Here is a 24,119-nt window from a genome sequence, read left to right as displayed (position 1 = left end):
GACACAAAACACGCAAGATAGTTAGAAATATTCAGCTTTTATTACAGGGTTATAGAACAGGTATATACAAAAAACACGATAAGAATGCACTGGTCCAGCCAGGTGCTACAGAGTATAACTCTTTACGTATACCATATTGCAGCGTACTACTACAATTTGTTTGTCGAGAAGTCTCACAATTCATTGAATCTGACACTTCTCGGGTTTGTTGTGTTTGGTGCTTGATCCAAGCACGAGTTGCAGGTCGCTGTTGAAGCTCGGGCGGCGCGCCAGAGGGTCCACTGCGGCACAGGGCGCAGAGAGTACCCGCGTACGGCTACCCCTCCTGCCTCGCTGGCCGACGTACAGCGACCGGTAGGTGAGGATGGGTATGACCTGATGTCGCGATGGACTGGTCTCGTGAGGTAGTCCACCCAGAGAGGCAAGGGCTCTGAACATCGCGTCCAGCCCGGTGCCGGTTTTAGCAGAGGTTTCGAAGAATGGGATATCCTCGCCGAGGATTTTCCCCACGTCTGGCCGTCTCACGACTCTCTCTGAGTCTAAGTCCCCTTTATTGCCGCATACAATGACCGGCACTCTCACTGGCTGTTTTAATTTCAGCAACTTTGCTTTAGCAGCTTTGATTTCGCTGAGCAGCTCACAGGCTTCACTCAGAGATTCTCTGTCATCCAAACTGAAGACGAGCAGAAAAATGTCACCTGGAGAGACAAAGAACATCAGATGTAAATTAAGGTAGTTAGCATTCATTTTCAATATATAAAAAACCAACATCCCTTAAAAACAGCACTGATTCCTAACCTGTCAGGATGGATAGTCTGCGTTTGGCAGGGAAGTCTCTCTCACTTGCCGCATCCAGAAGATCGACCTGGTATGCCTCTCCTCCTATGTTGAACAGCTTTCTGTGGAAGTCTTCGATTGTGGGCTCATAGCTCTCCTCAAAGTCTTTCCCCATGAACCGCCTGAGAATGTTCGTTTTACCCACTCTGGGCGCACCAAGCACAACTATTCTATGACAATTTCTGGGCTTGGTCAAACGCAACTCCAGCAGGTCCACGGACCTCTTCGGGAGTCGATCAGCCGACACTTGCCGATCGCCAGAACTTGAGGATCTACTCACAACTATCCTCGTATCCTGCTGTCTCCAGCACCCCTTAACCTTTTTGACGAGCCCCATGCCTGTCGCTATGTTTGAGACTTTGGGGTGCTGGAGCACTGGACCGAGTGAGGTGCTCTGAAGATCTGGGTGCGTAATGCTTGATTGTAGATGCCCGGTGAGAGAGTTCAACATTTCGAGAATGCCATCAACGGGAAGATAAAACTTCTCAGTTGTGTTCATCTCTTGTGCTCTTTCAAGAGTCTCCAGTCACCGAGAGGCAATCACAATCTCACCAACCCAGTTGCGTCCCCATGTGTCCAGCGAAACAGAGCCGAGTGTCATCTCTTATACACCCACAGTTTCTGCGTCAGCAGGCTCATTCAAAATGCATTCCTTTTATAGAAGCACGGAGCCCCCCACGGCCCCCGCTTGTGAAAAATATTCCTTTGGAGGAAGACAAAAGTGCTAGATTGGTCTAGAAATATACAGTAGACTTTTTCAGTTGGTGCATTGCAGCTTTCTGAAAGTTATCCGGATTGTTTGAAATTACGGGGGGCGGGGGGGGGGAAGACACTCTGATCTGTTCTGGTACGCTTCTATTTTTAGCACTTGACCTGCAGGTGCTTCCTGTCTAATTCTGGGTAAATGTTTGGTAGATAGAGTACAGATAATTGCCCATATCATGGACATTGGAGGTGTGACGTGCGAGCGCAAATTAATTTTGTTTATCCTCTTTTCCTGAAACGCTGTCACGGAGACATTAGCCATTTGCCGTATATGTATTTATATCTGTTATTTAACAGTTCCACAGTGTTTTCATAACAAATCCCACTTAACAACACATCCCTGCACCGCCTGACATAAATCTGTATGGGGCGCCGTTAAATCTGTGCATGGCGGATTGTATTATTCCTGAACTGTGATTGCATACTCTGGAAGCCCCTTTATTTTCTGAATTGCTCACGACTTTTTCGAGTGTTGAAGCTTGAAACAGAGCAACTCTTTGCTTTATGAATCACAGAGCCTGGCGATGAGTCCTCTGCAGAACCTCCGGCGTCAGAAAGCTGATGTTATTTTTCCACGGTACACTAACATAAATCAAATTTGTATTTCTGGAGGAGAGATATGCTGATGTTTTAGAGAGAAGGTGTATCACTGGAGCAGACCAAATCATTTGTGAGTTCAGTGCAGAAGTCAGAACATGATACAAAGCCTTTTTTCCCCCTCCATCAAACCATTCTCAAAATCCAAGGACACTTTGAATGGACAGCCCACATAATGGTTTCTTTCTTGAACCTGAAAAACATGCAGTTATATATACAAGACTAGCTGATCGCCATGGAGATTGCAGTCTCACTCTAATAAGTGCACTTTAGTGGTACAGCTGAAAACCATGTCGTGATGGATAATGTAATATAAGCAGCCATAGTAACTGATAATGTACGAGTAGATGGTTGGTTTCTAAATCGGTGCTATCAGCAGTACATAATGGAACACTGATATACTTTTAGAAATACTAATGAGGTGCAAAAGTCTGAGAGAGCTCATGAATATATTAGCTAGTTTGCGTTTATCGAAATTATATTGTAAAATTTTCCATTAACAATAACAGTGAGCTTAATAAAGTGAGCAGAAACACGAATCCACGTATTTTAGTGCATCTTTGGTTTTGATCAGAGCATATACTTGAGATTCACATTGTGCAAAATTTGCAGATTTTTTTTTTGTTTTCAGGACATAAGAAGGAGACAAAAACACTGCCCCTAGAGGGCACCAGAGACAAACAGATGAAGTTAGTTGATTAACCAGTGGAAAGGAATTGATCATCGTTATGCACATCATGCTGCTTTTGTTGCAACAGCAATTAACTAAAAGTAAATTATTATTCCAATTCATACACATTACAGGACATTACACCCATTTTCAATCCTGCTCCTTTGTCTTGCATGACCTCTTATTTTAGCTGTTGTTTTTAGCATTCTTTGCTTGATGTAGCAGTTTACCTAAACAACAGTTTGAGCCCTCCTTTGTCAGAGTTCTTAGTCAGAGTGTCTTATCCTCCCTGATGTGTTCCTTTTGTGATTGGTCTGGTCTGGATGCCACTTTAGATTGCTGACTCTTTTACTACATGCTAAATGTAGTGCTAAATGTAGTTTGGTGCTGTCATGCTCAAATAAGCAAGGCTTTCCCTGAAAAAACAATGTTCCTTGAGAGGCAGCATATGTTGCTCCAAAACCTATTCAAATTGTTTATTATTATTGTTTAATGGTCCTTTCACAAATGAGCAAGTTACCCATGCTGTTTCCAGCAATGCACACTGAAATGATCACAGATGTAACCTTAGAACTGTGCACTGAAAACAAGGCTCTCTTCTTTAGCTCTGATGTCACAGCACCCAGCTTGTTTTAAAATATGTTGCTGGTACTGAATTAAATTAAGCATATATATTTTTTTCAAATACTTTTAAATATGCTGTGAATAAAAACAGAATACAATGATTTGCAAATCTCATAAACCCAAATTTTATTCACAATATAACAGAAAACATATAAATGTTTAAACTATAAAGACATTTGACTTTTTTTGTGAAAATTTGAGCTCATTTAGAGTTTAACAGCAGCAACATCTCTCAAAAAGTTGTGATCAGTGAAACAAAAAAGGCTGGAAAAGTAAGTGACATTAAAAAGAAACAGTTTGAGGAACATTTTTCAACTAATGAGATTAACTGGCAGCAGGTCAGTAACATGATTGGATATAAAAAGAACATCTTAGACAGGCAGTTTCTCAGAGCTGAAGATGGGCGGAGTTTCACCAATCTGCAACACCCCCCCCCCCCCCCCCCCCAAAAAAAAAAACAAAAAACAAAAAAAACAACAACAACAACAAAAAACCCAACAAACCCAAAAGTCTGCCTGTTAATTTCAGAATAATGTTTCTTGGTGTAAAATTGAAAAAGCTGTGAAAATCACATCATCTATAGAGCATGAGCTCATCAAAAGATTCAGGGAATCTGGAGAAATCTCTACGCGAAGTGGACAAAGCTGAAAAGCAATACTATATGTTCATGATCTGCCCTCAGATAGCACTGCATTAAAAACAGGCATGATTTTGTTTTAGAAATCAGTGCATGAGCTCAGGAACGCTTTCAGAAATCTGGAAGTACCTACATGTGCCATTCACACATGTAGGTTGAAGCTCTGTCATGCAAAGAAGAAGCCATATGTGAACATCACTGAGACACACTGCCATCTTTGTAACATAAAATATGGCAAACAAGACCAAGGGCTGTCGGACAAGAATGGAACAACATTCCTCTCCCAAAAGTCCAGCGACTGATGTCTTCAGTTCCAGATATTTTTTACAGACTGCCATGAAATTCAAAGTGGAGCTAATATTGTTCTTATAATTGTACATTTGATATGTGTTCTATGTTCTACTGTGAATAAAATATGTTTTTATTCTGTGTTTATTTACATTTTACAGAGTATGGTAACTTTTGGGAATTAGGCTTGTGTGCCAAATTCTTAGTTTCAATAATGTCTGTAACAGTTTTAATAAACTTTATGGTTAAATTATATTTAAATTCTTTGCATTATTACACTATACAATTTAAAAAAACAAAAACATTTGACACAGACATCCAGCTTTTTTTGATGAAATAGGATGTCATGTTAATATCCCTGAGACTTACTATGGCTAATACCACCATAATCTAAGTCTTCCTTTCAGCGTAGTAATTTACATTATACACACTCACTGTAATGGAGGTGTCCCCAGGAGGTATAAGAGTGTGTGAATAGATTAATGTCTCCAGAAGTAATACATGTGCACACACACTTGAAGTCTGATTGCCTTTCTTGCATGACGTCATCATTGGCTGTCCTCTCTCCTCCCCCTCTGTTTTCCCAGCCCTCGCCTGCATGTCCCCCCTGTCCTGACCTCATCACGCCTTTGTTGGGAAACAAAGAATGTTCAGGCATCTGTTTTGAGGAGAAATAAAGACAGAGAGGAGGAGGGCTGAAAGAGGTATATGAAATGAGCTTGACTGACTGGATCAGTGAAAGTGAACAGGGCGACTGCAGCAAGCAATAGTACATTCCTACACACAGGGCCGGGCAGTACACACTTATTTCAGATATATATATATATATTATGTTTAACCCCCAAATCATTTGCTTGATGACATTTTAATTCCTGTGCACTTTGCCCTTCAGTTGTCTTCAGGAGTGTTTTTGTTGTTACAAGGTTGAGCTGGTATTTCCTGTATATCCTGCTCAGTCAACCACAAGACCCGCTGCTTTCTCTCCAGCAGCTTCTCCCTTTAGTTAGATAATCATTTTGCACTCACTGTATGTTCATACAGACACCCTCAGATTACACTGTGCATTTGTCTGAGTCCAAGCCAGAGTGAATACAGAGCAGATTGAGGTCTTAATGCACAAGGATGGGAGTTCAGACAAGAACCCATTAGTGGTAATAAATAAGTAAAGAGCAGAAATGCATGAAAGAAGCTGGTGGGAAGGAAGTGTAGTTCTTTGTACACTCCCCCTGGGAGAGGATGTTCACTCAAAAAGTGTTGCAGCGCTGACTTTCTTTGAAAAGATCTGTGCCTGGCTTAGATTATTTGTTCTTATCTCACAGTACAAAATTGTACATCGGTCTAGCTGTGTGTTTGCACCACTTGCAAATAACACACAGTTCTAGTTGTTTTAAGCTTGTGAATGTTTGTGGCAGAGAAAAAGAGAGATTCCTCAGCATGTGCTGGGATCACCTGCCTTAGTTACGACAGATGATTTTCCATCAGGCAGTGAAAGAGTTAAGTCTGACTCTGCATGCACCGAGCAGGCCTCCCTCCCTCCCCTTCTCTCCATCCATCCATTTTTACTGTGTGTGTTCGCGTGTTTATAGGGGGCTGTGCCATCTGCAGGCTCAGTGCCTGGATTTGTGATAAGCACACACAACTTAGTTTGATAACAAACTAAACAGCAGCTTCCGCCGCCGCGCCGTAGTTTGGGATTCTTACACAGTCCGTGCGTTTCTCGCTGACTGCTTTGCTTTGGGCTTTAAATATCTTTCTCCACTAGTTCTTCTCTGTGCGACAGCTACGGGATATGCCGAGAGGCGGAGGCGTTTCTTATTCTACCCAAAGCTTCCCCAAGTTGGGACCCCACTGACGCGCTATGACATGAAGGTAAGAGGGAAAGTGGACGCGGTGGAGGTGATCTTTATGTTTTTCGTGGTTTCTTTTCGATTTATCGGGGTTTTAACTTTTAAACTCGGAAACAAGGCTGAGTCACGGTCACATACTTCACCTACCCGATCATCGTATTTGACGCAATAATGGCCCCGGTCTTCCGAGTTTGGGACAGAAAGAGCATGTCAGGAAAAGAGCCGCGCTTTCCCCCAGCGGGTCAGTGATTTTTCTCACGGCTGTAGCCCGCAGTGAAGAATACCTGGGCGGGTATGTAGGCCCGATCTGGGAGCAGATTTATTTGGGGCGGGGGGTTGCGTCCTATAAGTGCAGATAGATCGCGTTTTTTTAATTTAAGCAGGACTTTTTTTTCTTTCTTTTTTTTCTTTTTAATTGTTTAAATCCTCCAAATTTGAAAATGGTCAAGTCAAGGTCAGAAATGGAAAATCAGTTGTGTTTCTGTGCGTGTTAATGTTTTGGGCCTGCCTCTCTTCCTGGCTGTACTTTGAGCTTTGTGATAATTAACGAAATCGAGGTGCCACAATTTGACTTAAAAAGAATTTATCGTCTTCATTTTGCCACATTAACAGAGGCAAAAATCTGTCCAGAGAGACTTTAACTGACTTCTGTTAAGCATTTCTCCTCTGCTAGCCCTCATAAAACCACCTCTTCCTTTAAACTGACTTCCACTGACAGAAAGTTACAGGAAGGACGCATTTTCTCTTATTTTCTGGGCACAGCTATGTAGTTTCAAGAAGGGCCTAAGCAGTGAACCGGGCCTGCATTGATCACTGAACCTGCTGTTCTTTGAACCAGAAATAGACTCACTCACTCCCTCTTATCCTGGTACAGTCAAAGGTACAGCTAAATCTTTTGAGAGACAAAAGTAGCACAATAGATTTTCAAGCGTAATTTTTACTGTTTTACTTTTTTTTTTTTTTTGGTAAGTCCTACTGATGTGATTGGGCTGTCACTCATCTTTGTACTCCTTTATGAGGGGGAGAGGAAGCTTATCAGTTAGCTTATTATTCCCCTGACTATGTAAGACAAAGCAATCCAAAGTTCAGGACAAAGTGACATGTACTGTAAGGCAAAAAGCATAATTTTCTGTAACTGCTGCAGAAAAACATTTTGGTGATTCAGGCAGATAGACATATGCTTACATGTACAGGACACTGGGTGTTTCGTTAGTTATGCGAGGCCCACCACCGCTGTCATAATGATGTAACCAGGGCAGACCAGCAGGGGAGGTGGAGCCCCTTCCTTTTCTCATAATGCCCAACACCTGCAGATTAAACAGTAGTCCCATCAGATACAGTGAGTTTTGTATGACACAAAACTGTGCTTTTATTAGCAGCAAAAGTAATGAATGAAATAAGATATAGCAGATATTTGTCAAGCTGGTGGCTGCCTGCTTAGGAACAGTGCACTGCATGCCTTAAGCCATCACCCATGTCTTCAAGTAAATTCGGGGAAAACCGAGATCAGGTGTTTTGTTTCACTTTGCTCAGAGGCGTGGAGTTATTTCTCTCCTTCCAAACACTAATAATGGGTGGGAAAACATGAGAGCTAGGCGAGCTCACTAATGCTGCTGGTAATTACAGACAGAAGATGATGTATAAGGAGTTATAAAGCTGACAAGTTATGTTAAATTCTTATTTTACATACGCACATGCTTAAATCATGTTTTTGTTCTTCCAGGAGGAGCACACTTGTGGACACAGCTGAAGTCACCTAGAGGCCTTCACTTTACCGCATTTTTCTGTTAAGCTGAACAAGCCGTTTTCCTCTGAAGCAACACAGTGGGCTGGCCTGCTGCTGCTAGATTTTCTTCCTCTACCTGTTAAACACCGCTGCCATCATGCAGACATCATCGATCCGCCGCCAAATGAAAAACATGGTCAACAACTACACCGAGGCCGAGATAAAGGTTAGAGAGGCCACCTCCAACGACCCCTGGGGACCCTCCAGCTCGCTCATGGCTGAAATTGCAGATCTGACCTTCAATGTTGTGGCTTTCACCGAGGTTATGGGTATGGTCTGGAAGAGGCTCAATGATCACGGCAAAAACTGGAGGCATGTTTACAAGGCGCTCACACTGCTGGACTATTTAATCAAAACAGGGTCTGAGCGCGTAGCCAGGGATTGCCGGGACAACATATACAGCATTCAGACACTGAGAGACTTCCAGTACTTAGATCGAGATGGACGTGACCAGGGTCTCAATGTGAGGGAAAAGGCTAAACAGTTGGTGGCTCTGTTGAGGGATGAAGAAAAGCTAAAGAAGGAGCGAACCCAGGCACTGAAGACCAAAACACGCATGACAGGGGTCACAAGTAGCTTAGGTTCAAGTCCCTTACCTCCTCCTTACCCAGGATACCCGAGTGATGAGGGCGGCAGGTGCAGAAGCTCTCCTTCCTCCTTCCGCTGTGAGTAGCAGGGGCTGTTGTGTAACTACAGAATATATATTATATTACTCAAAGATTTCCTTTTGCACGGGAGCTGTCATTTCTCTGAATCACTCACATGGCAAGTCACAAGTTAACATGGCCATAAGTTCATCTGATAAGTTCCCTGAACTCTTATGTGTGATGAAGTAAATCAAAACCTGTTTTCAAGGTAGTTTCGAAAACACTATTAGTTCTCACCTGTAATTGAACACTTACGTTGACGCTATTTTAATACTCACACTCCACCTTTCCGAGCCTTGATATGCATAAACTGACCAGGATTTCGTTTCAGTTTTGCTCTCTTCACACTGTTGGGCATCTGCATTCCTTTCATTCCTCTTGTCTGGCAGCTAAACTGGATTTATGATAGAGAAGAGGCCCAATGTGTGCTTGTTTCACTCCAACACAAAACCACAGGCTTACAGCATGTTTGCTTGAGGTGATACTATGTCATCTGCCACTTAAGTGTTTAGGTCATTAGATGGGTTGATGATATAAGACTGAAATTTTCAGTGTGCGACTGAGGAGAGATGGCATCACTGACTTTATCAGCTACAGGTGACAACTCTAACTGGAAAGCTAAATGCATCATTTATAAATGTGGTGTTACTGGTCTGTACTATACTTTGGTAAATGTGTGGTCTTGTGGGGGAATGTTGTTTAAAAAGGGTGTCAGTAACTTTTGCCCTCGTGGTGTCTCAAGGGCAGATGTTTCTCTTTATCTTTTCATGTCTGTGGCTTGCTTCATGAAGGAAAAGTAAACATACCCGCAAGACGGTATATGACTGTATTTTCTTTCTTTCTTTTTTTGTTCAACAGATTTTCCACTTAATAGAAATTACTAGCATACTTTTCTGAGCAAGAATGAGTGCCAGCGGAAGCACGTGGCCAGTGTCCAATTCCTAGCTCTGGTTCTGTGGTTCAGAGATACTATAAAAATAGCATGGTTTATTTGACGAAGGCTTTCCTATCCATTCCAGAAATCATAGCAAGGAATTGGATAAAGAAACCCCAGATGATTTAGAACACACACACACACACACACACACACACACACACTCCTCTGTTGTTGTTTCTCTCTAGCTGATTTGAACTATAAAACGGGGGGATATTTTGGTGATTTCCAGAAGATTCCATGATAATGATAATGATTAGTACCGTGGGAGGGGGTCACTGGGTTGTCAGCAGCTAATTGCTAGAAAGTATTCCAGCTCAGACGGGGGATATTGAGGGGCAGTGCGGTGGAAAAGATTGGTTTCCGAGACCTGACTTTTCCAGCGTGTGGCCTGCTTCCCTCTTTTAGCCCTGTGACCCACAGCCTGGCACCCAGACTGGTAAGCTGCCAGCTCCCCCCGACCCCCTTCCCTATTCCCTTTCTCAAATCTGGACCTGAATCCTCCAACTCGCCCAGAGGATTCGGGGTAATAAGGTGGGCCCCACTCCAATCCATCCATTCCTCTTCCCCCCACCACCAGCCGAACTCTCCACACAGCCACACCATTGTTCTCAGTGCAGGCAGACTGTGGCAAGCAATGTGATCAAAGGCCCTTAACAACAGGCAATGGAAAATTAACATGCAAAAACAGTGCCAGCTCGTTTCTGACCTTAAAAATCACCCTAAAGTGTTTCTTTCTTGGCTTTCCATCCCCTTCCTCCCTCCATCTGTTCATGTTTCTCTCATCCTATGGCTCCCCATTCCTCCCTAAAACCCACTCCCCTCTGCTCTTTCTCTGTAGCCTCTTCTTCCTCTCCTCAACTAGCTCCAGACCTGGAACAAGCACGACCAGCAACCAGTGGCGAAGAGGAGCTACAGCTGCAGCTGGCCCTGGCTATGAGCCGAGAAGAAAGTGAAAAGGTACAAAAACACACAACACACTCGCTCTTTCACTGAGCACAAACCTTTCACACTTACAGGCACATGCGCCAGACAGAAAGAGGCTTCTTAGCTCTGCTGCTGACATTTTGTGCTGTAGTAAAACATTAAACAGCTGCCACAGTGGTGAAGCGTTGCTCCTGACTGTGTATTTCCCAGAACTGTTGTCAGAAAATGATATCATCAGCTCAACCTCTGATGTAGCCAATAATGACCAAGCAGAGTGAGGAAGCTGGGAGCGAAAGAGTGAGAAGCCAGACAGAATGTGTGCATTGATCCACTCTCAAGCTTCCACAGCCTGCTCCAGTCTCCATGCCAAGGGCAGCTTTGCCCTCGGAGACTTCCTGCTTCAGCTCCTGTAGGAATATATTAGAGTGCATATCAGTTTCCACTTCAGCAATCAGACAAATCGGCTGTGATTTTGATAAGAAATCCAAGGCATTTGATCTGTTTCTCTTCTTTCCTGCATAGCCTATCATTACAGCAAAATCAAGCATGCTTTTTACCAATTTATTGATTTGCCTTCCTCCAATTCCCTCATGTGTAACTCTAGCCACCTCCTCGAGTGGATATCGATGAGCAGACCCAGCTCCAGATCGCTATGAGCCTCAGCAAAGAGGAGGCCCACCAGGTACATGTATACTGGGAGGGATGCAGCTACTTTTGCATTTTTTTTTTTTTTTTTTTTTTTTTTGTCCCTTGGTCTAAACATTTAACCCAGTGTCACATTCCAGTGTTTTTCCTTCACAGAAGCAACTGCATGCCTACTCACTTTCTTTCCTTCCTACAACTGAACTATGCCCCCCTTCACTCACTCACTTTTGAACAGCAAAGAGATATGCAACTTTCTCCAAAAATTAACCAATTGTGGTTTCATCCTTTGTTTTTTCTTATACTAACCATAAGTTGTTTCCTCTGAGTACACTTGTATGAGACACACATCTCAGGCTCTGACCTGGTGCTGCTGACCTTCTGGTGTGGTGTCAGGGAAGGGCAAAGGACTGGCTCCTTCACATTGATTGGGAAACCTGTTAAATTTGCTTGTGAAGTACTGTGAGGATGCCCAACTTTATTTCTGTTAAAATGGAAGCTGACTGTAAATCCCTCCTTGGTTTACACTTTCACAGCCAGTCCAACGCGCTCCTGCTGCTGCCCTGGATATGGACGAGGAAACTCAGCTCCAGTTGGCCCTGAGCTTGAGCAAGGAGGAGCACCAGCAGGTAGAGTGTCCTGGGGAGTGGGTGAGAGGACTTGAACCATTTCCTAAGCAATTTTGAAATAGACAGTAAGAACTGTCGTGACAAGTTATTTTTAAAAAATGAAGGTGCAGATGACCACACTTGTCACTTCAGTGTGAATTACAGTGCTGTGCAAAAGACTTGAGCCACCTCCTCAATTCTGGCTTCTACGGAACCAGACTTCTTGTAACTGTTTTATTTTTTGAAGTTGTCTTAAGCCATAATTCTCCAGACTTTTTGGAGGTCTTTCAAAGCTTTTCCTTGGACATTGACTGTTTTTTCCACTCATTATTAAAGGATTTTTTTTTTTCTTGGTAGTGTTACGTGGCTTAAAAAAAACAATCATTTAAGCAAAAAAAAAAACAAAAAGAGGCAGCTTGCTCAAGTGATGATCAGTGCTGTGTAAACACAGACAACTTAGCAAAGAAGCAATTGTAAATGGTATATTTTGGCACTTACAGTCTGTCACAAAAATCAAGTTTGTTCCATTTTCTTTAGTTGAATCTATGAAAAGTACTAAAGATGACACGGTTTGACAAGCAAAAAAGAATCATTTTGCACCAACAAGGTGATTCCCACAAAGCTATTAGCTAAAACTCGCCATATCTCAGCATGGTGTGCGGTGTGTTCATTATAAATTTAAGGAAATCAGACAAGTGGAGGACAAAAGAAGTGGAAGGACTAAAAAAGGAAATGGAAAGCATCTGAAAGTCATTCATCCATCCATCTTCTTTCGCTTATCCAATTCAGAGTCATGGGGGGGCTGGAGCATATCTCAACTGCCATAGGGCGAATGGTAGGGTGCACCCTGGGCAGGTCGCCAATGTGTCTCAGGGTTTATCATGTTCTTAAGAAACAGGAAAAATCCAGCAAGGAAAAACACACAGTGGAACACTATTGGTCATGAATTAACCTCCACAGAGCCCACACCTCAACATTATCGTAACAGTGTGAGATCATCTTGACAGAGAACAGAAGAAAAGACAGCCAACATCCAAAGAAGAGAGAAAGAAAGCTGCTATATATGCTGTATTTCAAGCCATCTTATTCCACATCTTAAAAAAAATAAATCATAAATAAATACATTACTATTTTGCGTATTTCTTTATATCCCAGTGATATATATAAGGAAATTAAATGTGGGTCAAAACTTTTGCACAATACTGTATTTATAATGTAAATTCAGACTTGCTTCCTGAACAGCTCAGGAGAATATTACCTGTTTAATTTCAGTCCTCTGTTACAACATAAGCCATTATATGATCAGTGCCACTTGTCCTAAATCATCCTTTCTCTCTGTATTTTTTTTTTAAATGATATTTTCCCCCATACAACCTTTACAGTACCTTATTGTCACACTTTCTGCTTCCTTTTCTTTGCCTTGTTTGAAAAAGTTGTATAACGTTCACTTTGTTGTATTATCTCTGCAACCTTTGGACCCCCGCTTCCTGTCTAACTCTCTTTGTCTCTTTCCTCCCCCTTTTTTTACCCTCTCTGTCTACACTCCTATATAGTAGCACAATAGAACTGCTCTGTTAGAGATCACAGGGATGCTCTGCTTTCTGTCCTCTCTGTGGCCAGGGAATTTTCTGGTTTCTGCCAACTGTGTACATATGTTGCATAGGAAAAATGCAAGCCATCTATTTTTCCTGTGCACCGTCACTGAGTGATAAATATAGTGTGATGTGACAATATGTGACCCATAAAGGCTTACGTGTGTCTTTCATCTGTTGAAAGGAGGAGCTCAGCCGCCAAGGAGATGAGTCCCTGCTCCAGAAAGCTCTGGACGAGAGCAAACGTGAAATGGAGAAAAAAGGCGGGGTATGAAATGGGTTGAAACATAAGCACAGTAGTATATGACTATGAAAAAAATCAATAATTCTATCAAAATATATGTTGAAATATAAACTTCTTTTTCTGGTTTTGTTTTTTTCTTTGATGAATGTGGTCAGACGGCCTTTATGGACCTGGTAGATGTTTTCGCAGTACCCACAGATCTGCCTCCCAGTGACCATCGGTGGAATAATGCCTCACACCAGGCAGCTGCTGGGGCTGGAGGTACAGACCATTGGGACTCTTTCGGTGAGCCTTGAGTTGGCTTGGTCATGGTATATTATGTTAGATGGAATCGTATGAAGATGAAGAATCTTTTTTTTCTTTTTACATGAAACTCCTTGCTTTTTGTAGCTACAAAATAATTTGAACTGCTCACCGGCTAACAGACTCTTTTATTTGTGTGTTAATTAAGAAGGCAGCCGCGTTCCAAGAGCTGATTCTCCATGGATGGTACCTCCACCTTCAAACAGCCCTCCCCCACCATGGGAACCTCCAGCCAACCCCTGGGATCCACCACAGGACAACGTCTCCAGCCTCAGTCCTGTAGGCCGAGTATGGCCTTTGCCTGCAAATACAGGTGAGTATAATTTTACTTACAAGTAGAGTAACTAAAATAAAGACGTCACCTGGATATCTTAAAAACTACCTGTGTTCCACAGAAAGTTAGATAGCATTTCTGTCATGTTTTTACCCTCCTCAGGAGCTGATCTGTTCACAGCGCCTTCAGGAAGATCAGCACCTACAGAACCTGCTCCCCGAACTCTAAGTCCCTCAGGTAAGCAATACACTATCTGCTATTCTTGTTCTACTTTTTGTACGTTGGTTCCACTTAGTCTTACTTGACTTTCTACTTTTCTGCTGACAGATGCTGATCTGTTTGATGACGCTATGGATGGTGGTCAGGTGAACGGGGCTAGTGGGCGAGAGGACAGCCCTGAGCTTTTTGACCTTTCTCGTCTTCGAGAAAGCCTTAATGACCCCAGCCCTCGAACATGCCGGACACCCGAGTCCTTCCTGGACCCTTCGGCAGCTTCTTTGGTGAACTTGGACAGCTTGATCCCAGCAAACCCATCAGCCAAGAACAAGAACCCGTTTTTATCAGGTATGTTTTGTATTATTGACTGCAGGTGCAGTCATTGCACTTTCTTATTGGACATACAGAGTAGTTAAAACATTGTATTTAAATCAGCCAGGTGCTGGTTGTGCTTAAGATGAACACAACCACCACCTGGCCGTGTTAATCATTTACCAGTGTGTGCCATGTACTGGTAAATGCAGGCGAGTGATAATCCGCTGCCATGTAACGACTGCAGTAAAACCCCTGCGTGCAGAGTGCTAGATATTTCCATTTTTCCATTTATCCTTGCTGGTATCTGTTTTTTGTACTCTCCAGTTGGTTTGTGAATGAGAATTAAAGTTTTTTCTCCTGTCTTTAAATCTCAGATGAGTTTTGGGAACAGTGTGTGCTTGAAACTGTAGCGTCATGAGAGACAAAAAGCAGTCACTGACTCATCAGGTTCAAGGCTCAGTTTTAGAAAAAATAAACTTTGAATAGGTGTTAAAAGCAGACTTTTTCTCTTCTTTATTTCTTTTCACATAGGCCTGAATGCTCCTTCACCCAGCAATCCATTCCAAACAGATCAGCCGAAACTAAGTCTCAATCAAATGGGCTCCGGCTCCGCCTTGACGGCTCCCCACACCACTTCTCTTCCATACAGTGCCTCCTTGCCCCTGCCTACAAGTCATCCGGGTGCCAGCATCCCGTCGTCACATACTCACCCCACCCATCCTGGACTGGACTTGCCAGTGAGGCTCCCTGAGCCCTTGTTGCCTTTCTCTTCAGCAAGTGCTCAGGGATCACAGGCCGCACAGAGCAGTCAAAACCCCTTCTTATGAGGACAAACTAAACCGGAGAAAATATTTTAGAAAAATGGAAATTCACTAAATTGTCCTCTTGAAATATTGCTCTAACTGCACACCAAACTACAGCCCAATGGACTTGTATGAAAAACCTATTCTTAGTTGTTTTTATATTCTTGTAATGCACAATAACCTTTAGGTAGACGCAAACTGAATCTGCTCTTCACTGCAGCAACATATCCTGCTCCTCTTTTAATGAACAGACTACAACAGAGATAACACCTTTTTAAAAAAAATCAAACTACTAAGTGTCAAGTACAATTTCAAGGTCATACCCTACAACGTAGAAACAAAAGGTCTGATAATATTTTGCTGTCAACAAACTAAGCCGTAAGTAGAGGGAAGATGCATTACGGGTTTGGGTGGTCACTGCTGATTACACATTCTCGGTATGTGCACATCTACCTGTTCGCTGCTTGAAGTACTGCATCATACTGGCATATGGATGCTATGCTGAAACAGAGCTGGTGGGGAAAAATCAATGTATACCAGTCTGCTATTATGAAATTCAAGTGGCGAATGAAGTAATAGTTTGGGAGGACTGTGAGCAAATAATTCATATGAAGTAACCTTAGAAAATGTATGAATATGAGTTTATTCATTGCTTGCAAACCACTGACTTCACCAAATATAGGAGTGTATTTACAACACTGCTCAGTTCTTCACATGGGTTTATTCACTTGCATTTACTCATTTCCCTTGGTATCAATACATGTCACATGAAATCATGACGACTCAGGAACACACCCAGTATCGCTGTCTCATAAGCAGTTTGCGCCCCCTGCTGGTAATGAAGTCAGCAATATTACCTGTTCTTACATTACACCACTACCAGAATAAATGGGAAAAAAAGCAACAATAAGCCAAAAAAGAAACACAAAAAACTGCTCCTCTCAATTAAAACATAACAACATAACATCCACATACACTGAAAACAAAGTTAATACACAAAATCCAAATTGTCATTAAGAAAAAAAACATATACAAAGGTAAATACTGAATGCCTTACATGAGAGAATATTCTGTAAAATCTTCATAAAGTTCTATAAGAGTTGTTACTCATTTTTATATTAAATCTGAAGTGAAAGAGCTTTTTTTAATTTCAGACAGAGTTCATGTGATTTACAGCCATGCAAAACAGCCATGGAACTCTTATAAGTCACACTATCAATCAGGAATACCCCAGATTCCCACTCTGTGTGGAATAACAAATGCATGAAAGTAAGACCTTTACAAATGAGACAATCATTTGATCCTGTTATACTATCACTTCGTCCTCTTCACTCTGCCTAATGTACAGTTATGGCTTTGTGTTACCAAAGATAAACACTCTTACACGAGAAACACACCATGAAAACCTCAACAGAGTAGCATACAAGCTGATAAAGACCAAAAGGCAGAACATTTTTTGTATAAACAGTATCACTATTATAAGATACAAATATGCTCTCTCACTCACACACACACACACACACAGAGTCAGTCATTGGCCACTTTATTAGGTATAACTCACTAGTTCAGGGTTGGACCCATTTTTCCTTCATAGCTGTTTTAATTCTATTTAACAAGGTGCTAGAAACATTCCTTGGATTTTGGTCCATACTGACCTGACAGTCTTATGTATTTGCTGCAGATCTGTCATATGCACAACCATGGTGTGAGTTTGCACCAGACTTTGAAGGTGCTCCACTGGATTGAGATCTGGTGACTCTTGAGGCCATTTGAGTACAGTGAACTGATTGTCAAGTTCATGACTGGAGCTTTGTGACATACTGCGTTATCCTGCTGGGTGCAGAGTACCAAGAAAATATCTGGCACACCATTACACCAGCACCAGCCTGATCCTCTGATACAAGGCAGGGTGGATCTATACTTTCATTTTATTTATGCCAAATTGTAACAATACCATCCAAATTCCCGGGAGAAACTGACACTCACTGGACCAGGCAACATTTTTCAATTCTTTGATGTCTAACTTTGGTTAGCCTGTGCAAACTGTAGCCTGTTTCCTGTTCTTAGCCCCTCTGGTCTCCTTCTCCTCTGACCATCTACAACAACAAGGCCAGAGAACCCAGAGAACTCGGTTCAGCAGATCATCTTTACCATGTTTCAATGCTTAACATGGCAGCAACTGAATTAGTTTATTAGCTGATTAGATATTTGCATGAAAGAGTAATTGTGTACCTAATGAAGTAGTCAGTAAACGTATGTCACTTGACTGTGACGGACTCCAGCCAGCTCATCACCTCTTTAAGTCCCTCTCCAGATCTGGCACTGACTTCCAGTGTTGTGATTGGCTGAGTCGCAGATGCAACAATGTCATCCATCCTGAACAGTGACTTTATCTCTATAAGGTTCATAGTGCAAGGCATGTCCCTGGGGGAAAAATATAAAATTGGAAAAGAAAATCAAAAATTTCCTAGTGGTATTATTAGCTTTCCTTATTACATACAAATTGCATTAAACCTGCTAGAGATCTTGTACAATATGGTAAAACACTAATAGAGACTGATGTGTATTCTAGGAGTGTCACCTCTTGTTGAAGAGAATAAGCACAGAGGCCTTGCTCAGAGGCTCAGCTGAGAGTACTGACAGCAGCTGGATACAGGAGGAGGATATCTGAGCAATGTTGGCCGAATCCACCATGAACTATGGAGAAATGTAAACAAAAGAAATCTACTCAAGTACTTCAGTTTAGTAAAGCTATATTGAATATTACAAATATAAACAGCATGTATACAAAGATCATACAATGACAGAGGAGCAGTCTTTGAAGTAACTGGGCCATATAGGGCCCATGCAGCCTCCCAGCTCTCTCACAGTCACCTTCTTCTTCTTCACGGTTAGGTCTGTCAGATTGGTTCCTACCTACAAAGAATGAAGTCTGGAGATTGGAGAAATTACATGGATAAGGTGTCAGAGACTTTGAACTGTCCATTAGTACTTACTGTGGGAAGAGTTGAAGGTGGTGTCCCTAATTCATCTAAACCATGTACGATAAACTGTAAATGAAATCTGATAGGAAAATCGACTGGAGCCAGCATTGCTATCAGCTTTAAAGAAAAACATTTTGAAATGTTTATGCAATATTTTATGAGCTATGAAAGTAGAACTTGAATATTTGTTATGAGTAAGGTTGGTGATGTCACAGCTGAGAGACTACTGTTGACTTGTCACCTCACAAATGAGATCATGTCATCTGTTCAGATGACAGTTTATTAATAATCCACCAATTTGGGCAAAGTTTATATGCGATGGGCCCCATGCATGTAATCTAGGCAACTGGAGGATAGTGTTTAACTTGTGCTGTTGCAGATCACTTCCCTTTCAATCTCTGAAATATAATTTTTAGAATAAAAGCAACTGGAAAAATACAGAAATAGCTATGTGAACGAGAACTGCCTCCAGATAAATACTGGAAAAACCAAAGGGCTGGTGGTGAACGTCCACAGGCACAAATATCCTTCTCCACTTACACCAGTGAATATCCAGGAAATGGAGAATGCGGACTATATATATATATATATAGATATATATATATAGATATATATATATATATATATATATAGATATATATATATATATAGATATATATATATATATATATATATATATATATATATATAGATATAGATATAGATATATATATAGATATATAGATATAGATATATATTGCAATGGACTTAACTGACAACCAATGTTCCCTCTAAGCTGCGCGCGTGCGCAATTGCGCACTGCTTGCACGGTCTCTGCGCACAGAAAATCTGCGTTGCGCACAAAAAAAGAATCTAACCTGAATTGAAATTAAAAGTAATACTTTAACACTGCAAAACAGAATTATTAGTCAGTAAGTGACTGGCTGCTCCCGTATGGGATTAGAACGATGCCACCTTATCCCATAGTCCAGCCAATCACGCGATTCACATTCACGTATATGCGCAGCTAATCAACGTCGTTGACAGGCTATGACAGCGTCCATATGTGCCGACACCGGTGTTTTAGCTAGCAAAGCGGCGTGGCTGATGTGGAGTTGAAGCCACGTTAATGACAACGTGTACAGCCATTGGAAATGTGAGCAGGACAGACGGAACAATTGACGGAAAAAGTGTGGACTTTATACCAGTTTTTAAATTGTGTTGATAGGCCACGTAGAACCAGAGTTATGATAAAAATATATGCAATGTTTGGTTTTCTTCCTGAATACTATCGTTGTTTATATTTACTGCGGGAAGAAACGGTAAAAACGGCGTTTTATAAGGAAAACGCTCAAAAGCACTCTCCGCCTGTGAGCAAAAACAAAACCACAAAAAACCCCACCCTTTCCTATTGGTGGAAAAATGAACCATGTCGACCAATACTCATAATACAAGTCAGAGCTTTATCAAAAAAAAAAAAAAAGAAGAAGCAAAGTTTTGTTTTCAAAATTGGAGTTCAAGTTATTTTTACTTCCAATAGTGTTAACATACTACACAGGTCATGACAAGAGTTAAAAAAAAAAAAAAATTTCATTGTAAGTGGGCTAAAGCAGTTAATTAAAAGTAGTCTAACATAAATGTAAATGCGGTTATTTTAATTTAACTTGGATGGATTCAATGCTGGCGTGACCACAGTGACCACGTCTACTGTTGCTCACAGTGGTCCAAGGGATCGCTCAGGGAGTTTGTGTGTTCGCTCAGACACGTGAAAAATTAGAGGGAACATTGCTCACAACACAAATGCTATTTACAAAAAAGGACAGAGCAGGCTGTATCTGGTAAGTATGCCAAGGACTTTTGAAGTGCAGTAGAAGCTCCTGAAGACGTTTTATGACTCTGTGGTTCCAACAGGAATCTGTAATGGTGTTGGTCTGTTGGGGCAGCAGTATCTCTACTGGGGACAAAAAGAATTGAAACAGGTAGACCAAGAGTGCCAACGTGATGCCCTCTTGATCCAGTGGAGGTAGTAAGTGACAGGTAGCATGGTAGCTAAACACCTCCCACCCCATGCAGGACACTCTTACAGCACTGAGCAGCTCCTTCAGCGTCAGGCTGCTGGACCCATGGTGCGTAAAGGAGCAATATTGGAGGTCTTTCCATCCAGCAGAGCCGCAGCAGTAAAACACATGTATACTTACACATGCACACATTGGGTACTGATAAATCACAGTGTGCAACTGTTTTCAACACTCCGTCTTCTATTAGCATTATCTGGGGCTCTGTTTTGTTGCTTCTAGGCATCTAAAGATGTTATATTTTATCACTGCGCCATATATGTACACACATTTAAATTATACTTCTTCTACCCTTGTACATGTTTCCTATTGTTTTATATAATTCTAATTATTATTGTTATTATCCACTTTCTGACCACTGACAATTTCACATTACAGTACAGCACTAATTTCTGCTGTAATGCGAATTTCCAAACTAATAAGGGCTATCATAGCTTCTACATTGTAATAATAATCTCTCTTAGAGGTCTTATTATGAAAATGAATTTGTACACATACCGATGCAAAATAAAATAACACTGGGTATCGACATTTGGCAATTGGGAAAGGCGATATACAGACCCTGGTCGTCCATTACTTAGCAACTGAAGTACTACACAAGCTCATAGGCTAAATTAGTTAGCTAATTAAGCTATTTGGTAGTATTTCCTTTTACGTCAAAGAAATTCACATGGCCACAAAGGATATTCTGTAGACGTTTGAGCAACAACGTCTTTCCAACACCGGTCGCTCCGAGGAGTAAACACATTTCTCTGCTGGTCATGCCGGTTTTTCTGCAGAACCATAGTAAAACTCGTAGCGTATAGCTGTAGCCTCACTTGGCACCATGGCGACGTTCACGTGACCGGACAAACGTCGCAACTATTGGGCAAAGTAGAAATCAATCAACCCAGACTTGTTTACGATTGGCTACTACTCAATCATTATTTAGATAACGGAAGAAAAACAAGATCCTGCTTCGGGACAAAGTCCTGGTTGGCTGCCGCAACGGAAACTGTCAGAAAGACTTTCATACCCGCATTTGCGATGCGTAGTTGGTTTTAGTCCTGCTGTAACTGTCCTGGAACTGATGATAAATAATCATGGAAGCTCAGTTAAAGAAGGAGTTGGGGACAACCATGCTGAAATCAGCTGGTCATGTTGGAGGTGGATGCATCAGCGAGGGACAGAGTTATCATACTGACACTGGGAAAGTGTTTGTAAAGATAAATCACAAGAGTGAGGTATTTGTCATTGTTAGTTTTTTATTTTCTTTAACTGTTGTGTCATTCAGTTCATGATCGGCTTTCGGCGTGTGCTGAACTCGGGACTTAAGTGAATAAGACATGATCCAGCAGCTGCACCACACTACTGTCCGTGGACTTTGTGTAGATGTTGTGGAGTGGAGAACAATGCAAAAATTCACATTTACTGAAGCTTGTGTTTACCAGACAGTGTTGTCCTGTCTTTAAATTATCCAGGCCAAACTGATGTTTGATGGAGAAATGGCCAGTCTGGAGGCTATTGTAAAGACAGAAACTGTGAAAGTCCCCAAGCCCATAAAGGTGATTGAGCTTGACACGGGAGGCTCTGTATTTGTGATGGAACATCTGGACATGAACAGTCTTAGCAAGTAAGAGAGCTCTTGACTACATTTTTTTCTTTAGTGCAGTTTAAAGCAGAATTTGGGCAGATGAATTTAGTTTTAGAAACACTGAGCAAAATATTTTTTCAATGACTTACTTTATTTTTAAACACAATGAGCAGGTACTCAAAACAGCTAGGAGAGAAGATGGCAGATCTGCATCTTCACAACAAGAAACAACTGGAAAAATTAAATAAAGAGCAACAGACAGTGGGTAATTCAGTTTAACTTAATTTTAGGATGCCACAATGTGGATAATACACACACACACACACACACACACACACCAATGAATAATAATGAACTGTGTCATATTTAAGGTAAAACGTTTGTGATTACTGTTTATTAATATTACGGCTATATATGCAGGAAAAGGAGCGGGGCAGTCAGATGTGGCTGCTGTTGAAAAATTTGGCTTCCATGTAACTACATGCTGTGGATATCTGCCACAGGTAAAGCCAATGTATACGTGTCTATATACTGTGTCTGCATTCTAGGGGAAGGTGTACAGTATTGGTGTCTCTAAGTTGTGTTACAAATGTTTGGTCTCCAAATCTTCAAGATGCTAAAGTGAATTTCAGCAGCATCACAGTTTTTTCTCTTTCTTACCTCTCCAGGACAATCAATGGCAGAGTGATTGGGTGCCATTCTACACCCAGCAGAGGCTACAGCACCAGCTTAACATGGTGGAGAAATCGTATGGAGACAGGGAGACCAGAGAACTATGGGCTGAGTTACAGGTGCAACCTCCCTTTGATCCTGTTTGAAATTAAACATATTTTGCCCAAGACATTATGATTGTATCAGCATTGTAATGTGCATGTTGTGTCTCTTATTTCCAGCTGAAGATCCCTCAGTTCTTCAAAGATGTGGAGATAGTCCCTGCTCTCCTACATGGAGATTTATGGGGAGGAAACGTGGCAGAGTGTGCAGACGGCCCAGTCATCTTCGATCCTGCTTCCTTCTACGGCCACTCTGAGTTTGAGTTGGGTATTGCCGGGATGTTTGGTGGCTTCAACAGCGCTTTTTACTCTGCATACCACAGCAAGATTCCCCAAGCACCAGGATTTGCAAAGAGGAACCAGCTTTACCAACTCTTCCACTACCTGAATCACTGGAACCACTTTGGTGGTGGTTACAAAGGTTCTTCCATAAGAGTTATGAAGACCCTGCTGAAATAAACACACTCACAGGCACTCTTAGAAAGCATTGCAGTCTTAAATTGAAGTATTATGCGATTTTGCTTATTTGACCAAAAACAGTGTGTGAAGACACTAAACAACACATCTAACACTTTAATGTCTTCTGTACTGTGTAGAAAATACTGACCTAACATAGCAAAAACAGTTGCATCCTGCCAGCTCATCTGACACTGTCCTGCTTCCTAATATTTAAAACAGAATCTGCAAATAAATTCTGTATTTTGCACAAGGTGTTACAGTGAATTAAGTGTAGTTTGTTTATAGACATAAATTAAACAAAATTTGCAAATCAGAAGTCTGTACTACACACCAATGACCCAACTTAAAAATTATTGTTTTTTATTTATTTATGTTAATATTGAGGAATTCTTTATAAGCACGTAGAACAAACCAGAATCTGACTTTCACTATGGATGCAATGTTTTATATTATATCTACATTATTGTAGAATGGCTACGAATGGAATAAAGGTTGGCATACTAACTACACCTACAAAATATCCCTGTATAACAATGAGTCATTGCAAGCCCTTGTTGTGCATGGTATAACCAGTAATAAAACCTAAGCGAATCCATTGTGTTTTCCAGACCTGCTGAATGTGTTATTTATCTAGTGTGAAAACCTTTACACACTAGATTTACACACCTTAATTCCCTGTGAATGGAGGCATGGGAAAGAAAAACACTCCCATTTGGATGG

At 41.5% G+C, this 24,119-nt stretch overlaps 4 protein-coding genes across 9 annotated transcripts; 2 read left to right on the top strand and 2 right to left on the bottom strand.

The window, feature by feature from the left end:
• Window positions 1–133: 133 nt before the first annotated feature.
• rasd2a (RASD family member 2a) lies at window positions 134–1,336 on the bottom strand. Its single transcript, XM_063470692.1, has 2 exons — window positions 799–1,336; window positions 134–698 (listed from the first exon to the last, which is right to left on the bottom strand). The coding sequence occupies exons 1-2, from the start codon at window positions 1,334–1,336 to the stop codon at window positions 181–183; spliced, it is 1,056 nt and encodes a 351-aa protein (XP_063326762.1). The 3' UTR covers window positions 134–180.
• Window positions 1,337–4,002: 2,666 nt separating this feature from the next.
• arl16 (ADP-ribosylation factor-like 16) lies at window positions 4,003–21,412 on the bottom strand. Of its 2 annotated transcripts, XR_010093816.1 has the most exons (10): window positions 21,282–21,412; window positions 18,553–18,608; window positions 18,356–18,472; window positions 18,138–18,253; window positions 17,789–17,980; window positions 14,061–14,249; window positions 13,563–13,630; window positions 8,648–8,741; window positions 7,451–7,572; window positions 4,003–5,076 (listed from the first exon to the last, which is right to left on the bottom strand). XR_010093816.1 is itself a non-coding variant. In XM_063471981.1 (6 exons), the coding sequence occupies exons 1-5, from the start codon at window positions 21,355–21,357 to the stop codon at window positions 17,815–17,817; spliced, it is 531 nt and encodes a 176-aa protein (XP_063328051.1). In that variant the 5' UTR covers window positions 21,358–21,412; the 3' UTR covers window positions 17,547–17,652; window positions 17,789–17,814. The 2 variants fall into 2 exon arrangements, 1 of the variants encoding a protein (XP_063328051.1); XM_063471981.1 differs by lacking the exons at window positions 4,003–5,076; window positions 7,451–7,572; window positions 8,648–8,741; window positions 13,563–13,630; window positions 14,061–14,249 and adding an exon at window positions 17,547–17,652.
• Window positions 5,997–15,588, top strand: epn3a (epsin 3a). Of its 5 annotated transcripts, none has more exons than XM_063471978.1 (11): window positions 5,997–6,287; window positions 7,989–8,716; window positions 10,498–10,592; window positions 11,164–11,241; window positions 11,738–11,830; window positions 13,586–13,669; window positions 13,801–13,930; window positions 14,097–14,261; window positions 14,385–14,459; window positions 14,550–14,786; window positions 15,285–15,588. In XM_063471978.1, the coding sequence occupies exons 2-11, from the start codon at window positions 8,149–8,151 to the stop codon at window positions 15,578–15,580; spliced, it is 1,821 nt and encodes a 606-aa protein (XP_063328048.1). In that variant the 5' UTR covers window positions 5,997–6,287; window positions 7,989–8,148; the 3' UTR covers window positions 15,581–15,588. The 5 variants fall into 5 exon arrangements, with proteins under 5 accessions (XP_063328048.1, XP_063328047.1, XP_063328044.1 ...); XM_063471977.1 differs by having other exon boundaries at window positions 10,474–10,592; window positions 13,801–13,906; XM_063471974.1 differs by having other exon boundaries at window positions 10,474–10,592; window positions 14,100–14,261.
• Window positions 21,413–21,568: 156 nt separating the features above from the next.
• On the top strand, window positions 21,569–23,994 carry fn3krp (fructosamine 3 kinase related protein). The gene is made up of 6 exons (XM_063471980.1): window positions 21,569–21,817; window positions 22,055–22,206; window positions 22,341–22,432; window positions 22,588–22,670; window positions 22,836–22,958; window positions 23,061–23,994. The coding sequence occupies exons 1-6, from the start codon at window positions 21,677–21,679 to the stop codon at window positions 23,397–23,399; spliced, it is 930 nt and encodes a 309-aa protein (XP_063328050.1). The 5' UTR covers window positions 21,569–21,676; the 3' UTR covers window positions 23,400–23,994.
• Window positions 23,995–24,119: the final 125 nt, after the last annotated feature.

This window comes from Pelmatolapia mariae, linkage group LG4 (genome assembly GCF_036321145.2).
Source record: "Pelmatolapia mariae isolate MD_Pm_ZW linkage group LG4, Pm_UMD_F_2, whole genome shotgun sequence".
Classification (NCBI taxonomy): domain Eukaryota; kingdom Metazoa; phylum Chordata; class Actinopteri; order Cichliformes; family Cichlidae; genus Pelmatolapia; species Pelmatolapia mariae.
The sequence above is the reverse complement of the archived record's forward strand: the minus strand, read 5'-3'. Positions and strand labels throughout refer to the sequence as shown.